The sequence below is a fragment of the Mirounga leonina genome, unplaced genomic scaffold, assembly GCF_011800145.1.
Source record: "Mirounga leonina isolate KUSES-001 unplaced genomic scaffold, KU_Mleo_1.0 Mir_242, whole genome shotgun sequence".
Lineage (NCBI taxonomy): Eukaryota > Metazoa > Chordata > Mammalia > Carnivora > Phocidae > Mirounga > Mirounga leonina.
The window spans coordinates 1,152,123-1,165,291 of NW_023270627.1; the positions used below are offsets into that span (position 1 = coordinate 1,152,123).

Below are 13,169 nucleotides of genomic sequence, written 5' to 3' on the forward strand. Positions count from 1 at the left end.
AATGAGGTTTCTGTTAGATTTTTTTTGGTAAGTCTTCTTTTCTGTTATTTTTTCCCTCGCAGGCGTATCAGAATTATGAAGCAGAAGTGCTATCTTCACATTCCTCTTAAATTTCCATTTCTTTCTCCTTTTTTTTCTCTGTATCTGACATCATCATAGGTACAGGTCCATCACATATCTTTCAAAATTGTATACCAGTCAATGAAAGGGTCTTTAATAACTGCTTTGAACATTTAGCAGCATAAAATTTACTCTTCTTTCAAATGTTCTTGTTTTCTAGAGTACTTCATCCATTTAAGAGGCTTTAAAATTCTTTTATAGATTTTACGCCCATGCTCATCAATATAACCACTTGATTTGAATAAATATGAACCTTATAAAAAATAAAATGAAATTTTGCTAACATCTCAAAATAACATTAATAAGTGTTTTACTGCCTGTTAGCACTAAATAAAGTAATATTAATAAGGATCATCATGCTTAGCCTTCCACAATCAAGCAGATTCTTTGGAAGCTACTATTTCAATAGGACAATAGCCACTAGTTTGGGGTACAGGTCTAAATTCATTCAAGTATATCCTCATTTCTTCACTCACTACATATTTACTGTGCTTCAGCTATGGTTATAGGTACTTGGCTGTGAGCAAAATAGCTGTATCATCTCCTTATCTCAAAGAACTAGAGTTTGTGCAGGAGAATGATATTAATCAAATAATGGCATTTGTGAATGTACACTTACAAACTGAGATGGGGTTTGTCAAGAAAGACAGTGGGATTCCATGAGAAACTATTAAAAGGAATTTGATTCTGATTTGGAGTCAAGGAAAGAAACCTCTCCTAAAAAAGTGATATTTAAGTAGAAATCTGAAGGATAACTAGCAAGTTGTTAATTAGGCAAAAGAAGTCATGAGATGGCGGGGGGCAGGGGTGGGTAGGAAGAAAGGAGGACTCTTCAAAACTGAAGGAAAAGCATGTGAAAACGTCCTAAGAGGCGTCTTAGTTTCTTACTGCTGCTGTAACATACTACCACAAACTTAGTGGCTTAAAACAATACAGATCTATTATCTTACAGTTATGGACTTCAGAAGTTCAAAATGGATCTTACAGAGCTAAAATCATGGTGTTCTTTCTGGAGGCTCTCGGGAAGAATCTGTTTCCTTGCCTTTTCCAGCTTCTAGAGACTGCCTACATCCCTTGGCTTGTGGTTTCTTTCATCCATCTTCAAAGCCAGCAAGAGTCAGTCCAATCTTTTTCACGATAGTTTCTCTTTGGTTCTCTCTCTTTGCTTCTCATTTTCACTTAGGACCCTTGAGTCCATCTACAAAATCCATGATAACCTCTTTATCTCAAAGTCCTTTATTTCATCACGTCCCATTTTACATGTAAGGTAACATACTTGCAGGTTCCAGGGATTAGGACAATGGACATTTTTGGGGAGCCATTATAATACCACCATGAGAGACATTATATATCATTTATGAACGGAAAGGCCAGAGTAGCTGGGTGCAGAAAGTGAGAAGAAAAGTGGTACTGGATGAGGCTGGGGAGGTGGGCAAGGACCACACTATAGATAACATCATACACCATATCAAAGGTTTTGATCTTTATTCTAAGAACTCTGGGAAGCTAGCTATAGAAGTAGTGACAGATTAGATTTTATATTTTAAAAATATCCTTCTGGCTACTGGATAGAAAGTGTATTTTAAAATAGCAGAGGTTCAGGAAATAAGATGATGGTGACTGCAACAACAGATATTCAGATGATTATTATTCAGATTAGTGAAGTCATTTGGGTCTTTACTTCCTAATTGGGTGATTCTATAACTTTGGCTAAACATCTTTCTGGTAGTTCTATGGGGAAGATGAAATGTTATGATACATAACTTGCCATTATACAGAAACAGTCCCAGGCATGATAAAGACTCTTTGTATTATATTGCTTCTATTATTAATTACTGTGCATAACTCCATACTAGTAAATTAGACAACTTTAGTAATATGGATGATTTTATGGAAAAGGTTAAAATGATTATACCCAAATAAATTTCTATCTTAAGAAGAAATATAATTCAAGAAGTAGAAAACTTGAATAAATTAAGAACCCTTATAAACACTGAGTGGGGGAAGAGGGTTAGAGAATGGGGAAATAGAGGGGGGCAGGATCCAAATCATGTTAGATCTTGGAGCTTATTCTAAGAATACTGGCTTTTACTATAAGTAAAATTGTGAACCTTTTGAGAGTTTTGAGGGGTGTCATGGTTTAAACTGGGCATTACAACTAGCTGATACTTTGAAAATAGACAGATCACAGGGGTGTTAGTGTAGAGAGACAGAGGCCAGGGAGGGACTACGCCAATAATCCAGAAGAGGCTGATTGTGGTTTAGACCAGGATGGTAGCACTGAATGAGGTGGAGGGAGTGGTTGGGTTTTTGCTATGTTCGGAAGGGTTTCTAATGGATGTGAGAAAAAGAAAGTTGTCAAGAATGACTCCCAAGTTTTAGCCTGAGTAACCAATGGGACAGAGTTGTCATCAATGGAGATAGAGGAGACTGACTTTGGGTGTGTGGGAGATCAAGTATCTCAGTTAAGAACATGATAGGGAATTCTGGTAGACCCTCAAATGGAGTTGCAGAGTAAGCAATTGAATATGAATTTAGAGCTCAGGGGAAAAGGTCTAAGCTGGAAATATAAATTTGGGAGTCATTGTATATAAACAGTATTTAACAGTTTGAGACTAGATGAGATCACCGAGGGAGAATATAGAACATGAAAAGCTCCACTAGGGATGATGCCTGAGGCACTTAAGAGGTGGGAAAGAAGATTAAGAATCAGCAAAGAAGGCTGAAATGGAGCAGCTAGTGAGGTAAGAGGTAAACCAAAAAGAACATGGTGCCATGGAAGCCCTACCTTTTTCTTCTCTAACATCTACTCATCTTTCAGATCTCAGTCGAGTGATATTTTATTCCCTAGACTTAGTTAGTTGTCTCTCCTAAGTGTCTCCACAGCACCCTGCCTCCACAGTATCTCAGCTTTTTTCAATTATATTATAATTGCCTGTACGGACTCATCTCATTCTATAAACTGTAAGCTTCCTGAGAGGAGAAATCAAGTTTCTCTCACTCACAAAACATGCCAGTTTAGTATAGTACTTAACACACAATAACTGCTGAATATAAGTCGGTTGAATTGAATTAGGAAAATAAGTACTTACCTTGTGGTTACAGACAGGTTGCCAGGGTGATAGGAAGAGTCTACTAGGATTATCTATGCCACAAATACCACACATGCATTTATTTTGTTTATTTTTCTATGTAACCATCTGGAATTTTTCAGCACAAACTTGTTGGTGTGTCTCATCGTTTTGATTCAAGTAGGGAAGGAAGAAGGAAACCAATATTTATATGTATATGGCAAGCATACATATCAAGCATGCCTTTTTTATGTTAGCTCACTTAAGCAGTCAACCCTCTTCATAAATTTGGGAAGAAAAGTACGATTACTTCCACTTTACTTTATATGTCTATTATATATAGATACAGGTATATAAACTTGTATATAGATATATAAAAAAGTAATATATATTTGAAGAGTTATTGATACGATAATATACATTAGATATATATACACATATATTTATATAAACACATATACATACATAGATATATAGATATAGATATATAAATACACACACATATATATAAAAATTACTGCCTGAGCAAAATAAAACAAATGGTTATTTTTAAAATGCAATTATGTTACTTACTGGAAAGTATAGAAGCAGAGACCCAAAAAGAATTGTTTCCAACAGGATAAGGCCTGATGCCCTGATGCTCTAAAAAAAAAAAAAAAGAAAGAAAAAGTCATTGTTAATTTACATTCCTAGAATGGAAGAACTTATGTTCTTGTGACAATGCCTCAACCAGTAAATGAAAATTGGCTAGTATTCCAGAAGTGAACTTAACTGAAACCTAAAAAAAGACTGACTATAAAGGTGGTGGTGGACTAGATGATATTGCCAGTGGCTTCATGGAATTTTGTTCTCTAAAATTTGAATCCATGAGCAATCTGAGCAGCTGAGAACACTTTTTAGAAGATCCTTTCAATCCAAGAAGTTCACAGATACAAAATATCTTGCTTGTATTTCTGAAACATCAACCACAAGTACATATGGAATGCTAACCCTTAACCATTTCACAAATACTTGCAGGAGGGTTTTAGTGGATAAAACAGACATACACACAAGGTCTTGGCATCTCAGTAATATATATCCCATCATGTCAAAAATAGTCACCGAAGCTCACCTAACAGAGCTCCACTATGTGAATAATATAAAACACATTAAATAACAGAGGTATTTCACCTTGTGAATATGCTTAAATTATTCTTAACTGAAAATTCAATAGAATAAATTGATTTTTGAATAATTTCCTAATTATTTAAAGTTTACTATGCATAACTATGCTTAATAATCTTAAGATATTTTGTTAGACTCAAATAGCATTATCTTTCCAAAGCAGAATGACTGAAATGGCAAGAAATAAAAGACCAAAGAATTTTATCTTCTAATAAAAAATTTTACTTCAATGAGTTCAAGTATCAATACAGAGTAAATATATTAGCTAAGAATACAAACACAAGGGGCGCTTGGGTGGCTCAGTCATTAAGCATCTGCCTTCGGCTCAGGTCATGATCCCAGGATCCTGGGATCGAGCCCCACATCAGGCTCCCTGCTCCGCGGGAAGCCTGCTTCTCCCTCTCCCACTCCCCCTGCTTGTGTTCCCTCTCTCGCTATGTCTCTCTCTGTGAAATAAATAAATAAAAATCTTAAAAAAAAAATACAAACACAAAAACAGGTTATTCTAGAACACCTGTGTTTTCACTAAATGCAACATGAAATATATACAAAAATGACACCTGGTGCAAATATAGTACCTCCACAGGAAAATAATTTGAAGTAGTAGCAACTGATTTTGCAACAACAAAAAGAAGCTAAAAACTCAAGCCACAAGAGTCCATCACATTAAAACAATGTCAGATAAAAATAAAAACAAACAAAAAAAACCCCACACAATGTCAGATAAATGACAGCCAGAGAAAAAAAATTATAATATCTCTTCAAAACACTGCTAGGACATTGTTAGACATAGAGGAATACTTTATGTAATCCCTCAAAAGAACTCAAGGCTTTCATTAATCGAAGAATTTGCAATGGAGAAACAAGTTTAGTCAGCGAACAGACTTGATTATTCAAGTGGCTTCTCACTATTGGTCTTTATTTTAGCTAGCAGATGCTTTTAGTGAAAAGAAAACTTCTATCAGCAAGCCTGTAGATGGGTTTTGGCTGGTGGAATTTCTAAGATGGCAAATTACATTCATACCTAATTATGAATACTAGATTTTTAAAACTTTACAAAAAGATGACACTAAGAGTGAGAGCCCAAAATATTACACAAGACTGCTTATAAAACAATCTATGTAATATTGTTTAAAGATTTATTTATTTGAGAGAGAGAGCATGCTCGCGTGAGTGCAGGGTGGGGACGTGGGAACGGAGGAAGAGGGAGAGAGAGAATATCAGACTCCCTGATGAGGGTAGAGCCCCACACCAGGCTTGATCCCATGACCCCAAGATCATGACCCGAGCAGAAATCAAGAGTTGACACTTAACCGACTGAGCCACCCAGTGCCCCCTCTATGCAATATTGTTTTAAAGAAAGGGATATGAAGAGAAGCTGCAAGGTTTAATGGAAAAGACAGACTTTGAAGTTCTCTTCATCTCAGTCTGAATTATGAAACAATTACTGAGTAGGTCACCTTGAATTTCAAAGTCTTCACCCATAAAATGGGCATCCTAATATTTATCTTATTAAATCTGAGGGTTTTAATAAAATGTAAAGTATACAAAATGGCTACTATTATGCCTGATTCTTAGCAAGTAGGTACACACTCTTCAAAGTAAGAAACAGCACCAGGATGGTGAATTTGAAATCCATAGTAGTAGCAGTCAAATTTTTTTTTAATGCATGGAATCCAAATGACCTCAGAAGAGCCCAAAGTGGGGGTAGAGAACCCAAGAGCTCTTTTTGTTTGTTTCAGGGCCAGTATTTCTTAGCTGCGTTACAATAGTTATTACTACATAACAGCAGTAGTGGTGCATATATTCTCAGAGTAAATAACCTGTTTCCTTTTGTTGAGCAATCTTCTTAACTCTTCACTGCCTTGCTCCTGGCTGAGCAGAGGAGCCCATAATTTCAAATTATTAACTGGAATCCCAAGAAGTGGTTCCATAATCAAATGGAAGGCCTATTCAAAATGTACACTTTTCTTTTCAAAATATTCTTGGACTGAGTTGGCTTCATGGCCTTACAGAATGAGTAGGTACCTAATAGGTAGGACTTCAGGGACAAAAAAAGAAACCTCATGCTCCCTAAAACATTTCCCTGTTGTCTTATTGGTACTGGAAGTTCTTTGAACTAGAGAAAAATCTTTTATTTTATACTTGGTGCCAAGGATTAATATACAAATTTTGTAAGTAACATGCTGACTTAAGTTCAAAGTGAAGAACAGAAATCTTTTCCTTGAAGTCTAAGTGATAGGATGAGGAAGGAAAGAGGAGGGATTGAAAAATGAAGATGGTGCAGCCACTCTGGAAAACAGTATGGAGGTTCCTCAAAAAGTTAAAAATAGAACTATACCGTATGATCCAGGAATTGCACTACTAGGTATTTACCAAAAGAATACAAAAATACTAATTGAAAGGGAGACACACACCCCTATGTTTATAGGCATTATCTACAATAGCCAAATTATGGAAACAGCCCAATTGTCCCTCAACTGATACATGGATAAAGAAGATGTGGTATATATTTACAATGGACTCTTATTCAGCCACAAAAAGAATGAGATCTTGCCATTTATATTGATGTGGATGGAGCTAGAGAGTATTATGCTAAGTGAAATAAGTCAGTCAGAGAAAGACAAATACCATATGATTTCACTTATATGTAGAATTTAAGAAACGAAGCAAACAGGCAAAGGGAAAAAAAAAAGAGAAAGAGGCAAATCAAGAAACAGACTCTGATGTCACCAGAGGGGAGGTGGTGGGGGGATGGGTGAAACAGGTGATGGGGATTAAGAAGTGCACTTGTGATGAGCACAGGATGATGTATGGAAGTGTTAAATCACTATATTGTATACCTGAAACTAATATTACACTGTATGTTAACTAACTGGAATTAATATAAAAACTTAAAAAAAAAGAAAAATGAAGATGAGCAAGGGATATAATGAGCAAAATAATAGAGCCCAAGAGATAATTTCATCTCCTTCACAGTTGTGCCTGAGATAGAAATGGTGGTATGTAACCCTTTAACCAGAATTGCTAACTGAGAAACTCTGAGAAAACTTTATTGAAAGAGGATCAATAATATACAATATACTATTTATTTAAAATACATACATAATACAAGTCAACACCATATATATTCTATATATATATAAATATATCAAATACATATCTGGAAGATACATACCAAGCTGATAACAATGTTTTTTTTTTTTTCTTCTGGAGGAGTGGATAGATTTGAGGACAGAGCAACTTATTCAAAAATATATTCATTTCTTTGGAGATGTAATCATGCATTACTAAGTAATATGCATTTTTGATAATTAAATTAAGTAAAATTAAAGTATTCTAAAATGTGACAATTTAGCTATTGGAAAATTCCACCACTAGGCATCATAATATGCCAAGAAGTCTAAACGAAGGTCTTCCCAACTAGTATCTACTTCATAAGTTTTTATTCAGTACCAACCGGATGCATAAAATTAACAAACAGTATTTTTATGATACTTACTGGTAAATATAGAGCTGGGGGAGTTATCATTGAGCCTAACTCTCTCATTTAGAATCTATAAAGCCTAATAAATATAATTCCAGAGTTTACAATAGAGGTGTGCAGATTTCACCTCACTCCACTCCACCCCACCTGCCCCATTTCTTAAACTTTCTGAACTGACTTAAAGAAAGTTTGTAACAGTCAGGTATCAAACCTGTATACTAAAGAAAAGAGCTAATCTTATTATGCAAATTTTATTAAATTATGTCAAAGTCAATTTCTAAATTTCATAATCCTTGGATGCAAGGTAGAGAGGCATAAGATGAAGCACAGTTGCAGCTGTCACAAGATTTACTCATGATGTAGGCATCCAGAGGAAGCTAAGTCACTGGAAGTAATGAGGCGATGAGAATGCTGAAGTCTGCTTTTTAAAAAACAATTAAAATGGTTTGTCATTATTTCCTTGATTCTACAAGGACTAACTACTTCATTTATATTTTTAAAACATTTTTAGCCACTGGGGAAATTAATGTATATCTTGCTAAAACAGTGCAGCTATTTTGAATTATAGCTGATTTCTTTAGTCTTATAGCAATTAAAGGTTCTTTCTATTACAAAAGGAACCTGTGAGCATGAAGGTAGTTTTACACAGCTGTACCTCAGAATGCATGATGAAAATATAATAAAGCAAGAGAATTAGATTCTGAAAAGAATGAACTGGCATAGGTTTGGATCATAAACCAAGACTGTAAATCTAGATCATTTACAAAAAGAATTAGCCATGCTAGCAGAACAGACTTCTTCTATTTCTTTAGAGAAATCCATAGACAGGGAGATTACAAATAAACAGACACGTGATGAAACAATTACACAGTAACAAATTGGAAGCAAGATATAAAAGTGGCCTTAAAGAGAATCCTAACATTGAGAAATATGAGGATGCTATTTTTTAATAATTTTATTTACAGTTATATAAATAAACGAGAACAGACTACATCTGGTTTGACAGACTACATGCAATTACTTTGTCTTAGAAGATCTGTGATGAAATATTGAAAAACCATTCACATTTAGAAAATTTGTCAGGGAACAATTGCCCAAAATGTGGTTAGTTAAAATCAGCATTGGTTTTTCCAAAACATTATCAGCAATGAAAAAAGTACAGAAAAAGCAAAAGAATACATTCAGGACAGAGATTGCTAAAGTGAAATAAAGGCAATTTAGAGAGTTTTATTTTATTTAGTTTACTTATTTTAAATTTTTATTCAAGTATAATTAACATACAGTATTATATTAGTTTCAGGTGTATGATATAATGATTTAACAACTTCTATACGTTAAGTGCTCATCATGATAAATATACTCTTAATCCCCTTCACCATTTCACTCAACCCTCCCATCCCCTTTGGCAACCACCAGTTTGTTCTCTATGTTTAAGAGTCTGTTTTTTTTGTCTTTCTTTTTTCTTTTTTTAATTTTGTTTCTTAAATTCCACATATGAATGAAATCATATGGTATGTGTCTTTCTCTGTTTTTACTTAGCATTATACCCTCTAGATCCATCCATGTTGCTGGAAATGGCAAGATTTCATTCTTTTTTATGCCTGATTAATATTCCATTGTGTATATATACCACTTTTTCTTGATCCATTCATCTATCGAGGGACATCTGGGTTGCTTCAGTATCCTGGCTATATTAAATAATGCTGCAAGAAACATAGGGGTGCATATACCTTTTCAAATTCATGTTTTCATTTTCTTTGGGTAAATACCCAGTCATGGAATTACTGGATCATATGATAATCCTATTTTTTAATTTTTTGAGGTGCTTCCATATTGTTTTCCACAGTGACTACACCAATTTACATTCTACCAACAGTGCATGGGGGTTCCTTTTTCTCCACATCTTGCGTTTTTGATTTTAGCCATTTTGACAGGTGTAAGGTAATAACTCATTGTGGTATTCATTTGCATTTCCCTGATGAGTGATGTTGAGCATCTTTTCATGCATTTGTTGGCCATCTGTATGTCTTCTTTGGAAAAATGTCTATTCAGGTCCCTGCCCATTTTTTAATTGGATTATTCATTTTTTTTTGATGTTGAGTTGTGTAAGTTCTTTATATATTTAGGATATTAACCCATTATCAGATATATCATGTGCAAATATCTTCTCCCATTCAGTAGGTTGTCTTTTTGTTTTGTTGATGATTTCCTTCACTGTACAAAAGCTTTTTATTTTGGTGTAGTCCCAATAGTTTAATTTTACTTTTGTTTCCCTTGCCAAAGGAGACATATCTAAGAAAATTGTTTTTATGGCTCATGTCAAAGGGATTACTGCCTACGCTTTCTTCCAAGAATTTTATGCTTTCAGGTCTCAGATTTAGGTCTATAATCCATTTTGAGCTTATTTTTGTGTATGGTATAAGAAAGTAGTTCAGTTTCATTCTCAGTTTCCCATCATTTGTTGAAGAGACTATCTTTTTTCCCATTGTATATACTTGCCCACTTTGTCATACTGTCAACAAAAATGTAGGTTTATTTCTGGGCTCTCTATTCTGTTCCATTGATCTGTGTGTCTATTTTTGTGTCAGTACCATACTGTTTTGATTACTATAGCTCTGTAGTATATCTTGAAACCTGGGATTGTGATACCTCCAGTTCTGTTCTTTTTCAAGATTGCTTTGGCTATTTGTCGTCTTTTATGGTTCCACACAAATTTTAGGATCCAGTTCTGTGCAAAATGCTATTGATAGTTTGATAGGGATTGCATTGAATCTGTAGATTGCTTTGGATAGTATGGACATTATAACAATATTAATTCTCCCAATTCATGAGAATGGAATATCTTTCCATTTGTATATGTCATCTTCAATTTCTTTCATCAGTGTTTTATAGTTTTTAGAGTACAGGTCTTTCACCTCCTTGGTTGAGTTTATTCCTAATTATTTTATTATTTTTGGTGTAATTGTGAATGGGATTGCTTTCTTCTCTTTCTGCTACTTCATTATTAGTGTATAGAAATGCAACAGATTTCTGTATATTCATAATGTATCTTGTGACTTTACTGGATTCATTTATCAGTTCTAGTATTTTTTTTTTTGGTGGAGTTTTTAAAGTTTTCTGTATATAGTATCATGTCACCTGCAAACAGTGAAAGTTTTACTTCTTCCTTACCAATTTGAATATCTTTTATTTCTTTCTGTTGTCTGATTGCTGTGGCTAGGACTTCTGGTTCTATGTTGAATAAAAGTGGTGAGAGTAGACATCCTTGTCTTGTCTTTCTCTGTATCACTACTTTTTGCCATTTTAATTGTTATGTGTCTTGGTGTGGACCTCCTTAGGTTGTTATTGTTGGGGGCTCTCTGTGCCTCCTGAATCTGGATATCTGTTTCCTTCCCCAGATTAGAGACGTTTTCAGGTATTATTTCTTCAAATAAAATTTTGCCTCCTTTTCTCTCTCTTCTCCTTCTGGGATCCCTATAATGTGAACATTATTATGCTGGATGAGTCACTGAGTTCTCTTACCTTTTCTAATTTTTTATTATTTTTTTTGTTTTTGCTGTTTAGCTTGGTTGCTTTCCATTACTCTGTCTTCCAGCTTGCTGATCCATTTTTCTGCTTCCTCTAGTCTACTACTTATTCCCTCTAGTGCATTTTTAATTTCAGTTACTGAGTTCTTCATCTCTGATTGGTTCTTTTCTATATTTTCTCTTTGTTGAATGTCTCACTGAGATACTTCATTCTTTCCTCAAGTCCAGTAAATATCTTTCTTTATTACTGTTATTTTGTCCTGTTCTTTCATTTGGGACATATTCCCCTGACTCCTCATTTTGTCTAACTTTCTGTGTTTGTTTCTATGTATTAGGAAAGTCAGCTACATCTCCTGATCTTGAAAGTAGTGGCCTTATGAAGAAGAGATTCTGTGGTGCCCTGTAGCACAGCACCCCCTGTTCACCAGAACCTGGCATTTCAGGGGTGTCTCCTAAGTATGTTGCATGCACCCTACCATTGTGGTTGAGCCATATTTGCCTTCAACTTGTTATCTGCAATAGCACTCTCTGCCTGTTGTGGGCAGAGTTTGGTCCCTGTGCTGAGAAGTGGCCAGTTGCAGCCATCTTGGGCTTATAGTTGGGTCATACCAGATACCTGCCCTCAGTCTAGTCCTGGGGTCACAGAGAACTGTAGGATGCTCTTCCTGTGTTGTCTCCTGAAAGGCTTTTATTGGTAGGCAGAGCCAGCAATCGGATCAGTTGTTTGCCCCCAGCCCATTGTTGGGGTTGCAGTTGAACTGGTGTATGTGGTTATCTCCCACAGGGCAAAAGTCCCTTTGGAGTGATGCTGGTCACTGTCTGGGCTGCTTGCAGAATGAGACATGTCAGGTGCTGCTTGGAGGGACGCCTGCGCAGCAGTGTGGATTGGATAGGGGAAGTCCACAGGAGAATGCAGAGGTAGGGCATGCCATGTTAGCAAACTAGGTGGTGGGTGTTTGTGCTGGTTCCTGCAGGTGTCTTGGTATCTAGGCTGGGCAGGGGGAAGAGAAATGGCACCTAACAGCTTTTTTGTTCTTGGAGAAGTCTCTTAAAGACCCCTACCCCTCCAGTGCATGTCTTGAGACTAGGAAATAAATCTTCCTGTATACCCTAGGTACTTTCAAACTGTTCCTTTTATGCTGCATCTTGGAGGTGCTTTTTGTTATCCTGGCTCTTTAACCATGGGCACTCAGTTTCCTATTGCCCTCCAGCACTCCTAGCTGATTTTTAAAGTTCCTGGTGTTAAACCCCACTGATTATAAAAACTTGTGAAGTTAAGCCCATCTGGTTTGCAAAGCCAAATGTTTGGGAGACTTGTTTTCTCAGTGTAGGCCCCCCAGGTCTGGGATGTCTGGTGTGGGGTATGTTCCTCTCCCTTCTCCATTCTTGTGGTGTCCCCCCATTGTGGTCACTCTCTCAGGTTTTGACTGGAACTCTCTCTGGTTTTTGACTGGAACTCTGTCCTTCCTACCATTTTTAATACAGCTTCCTCCCTACAATTAACTGTGGACAGTCTATTTTGCCAGTGTTCAGTTCATTTTCTGGGTTAGTTCCACTGATATGTCTGTTATCTAGGTATAACCAAGGGATGAGGTGAGCTTAGGATCCTCTTACACTGCCATCTTCTCAAACAGTACCACAGAAAATTTTAAATTCATGGAGTAAAATACATGAGCGTTATAACCAGATGGTTTGGAATCTCATCATTGGCTGCTTATTTATCTGTGTCATCTTGGGCAAATTGCTGAACCTTCTGAGTTTCTTCATTTATAAAATGGGAGAAATGATACCCCTCTCATT

General features: G+C 35.8%; 1 protein-coding gene across 1 annotated transcript in view; it reads right to left on the bottom strand.

Moving 5' to 3' along the window:
- Positions 1-13,169, bottom strand: part of GPR158 (G protein-coupled receptor 158) — a 475,038-nt gene that overhangs the window by 139,613 nt on the left and 322,256 nt on the right. Inside the window, exon 6 of the mRNA XM_035029491.1 lies at positions 3,765-3,833. Coding sequence (XP_034885382.1) covers positions 3,765-3,833 — 69 coding nt within the window. The remainder of the gene's footprint in view (positions 1-3,764; positions 3,834-13,169) is intronic.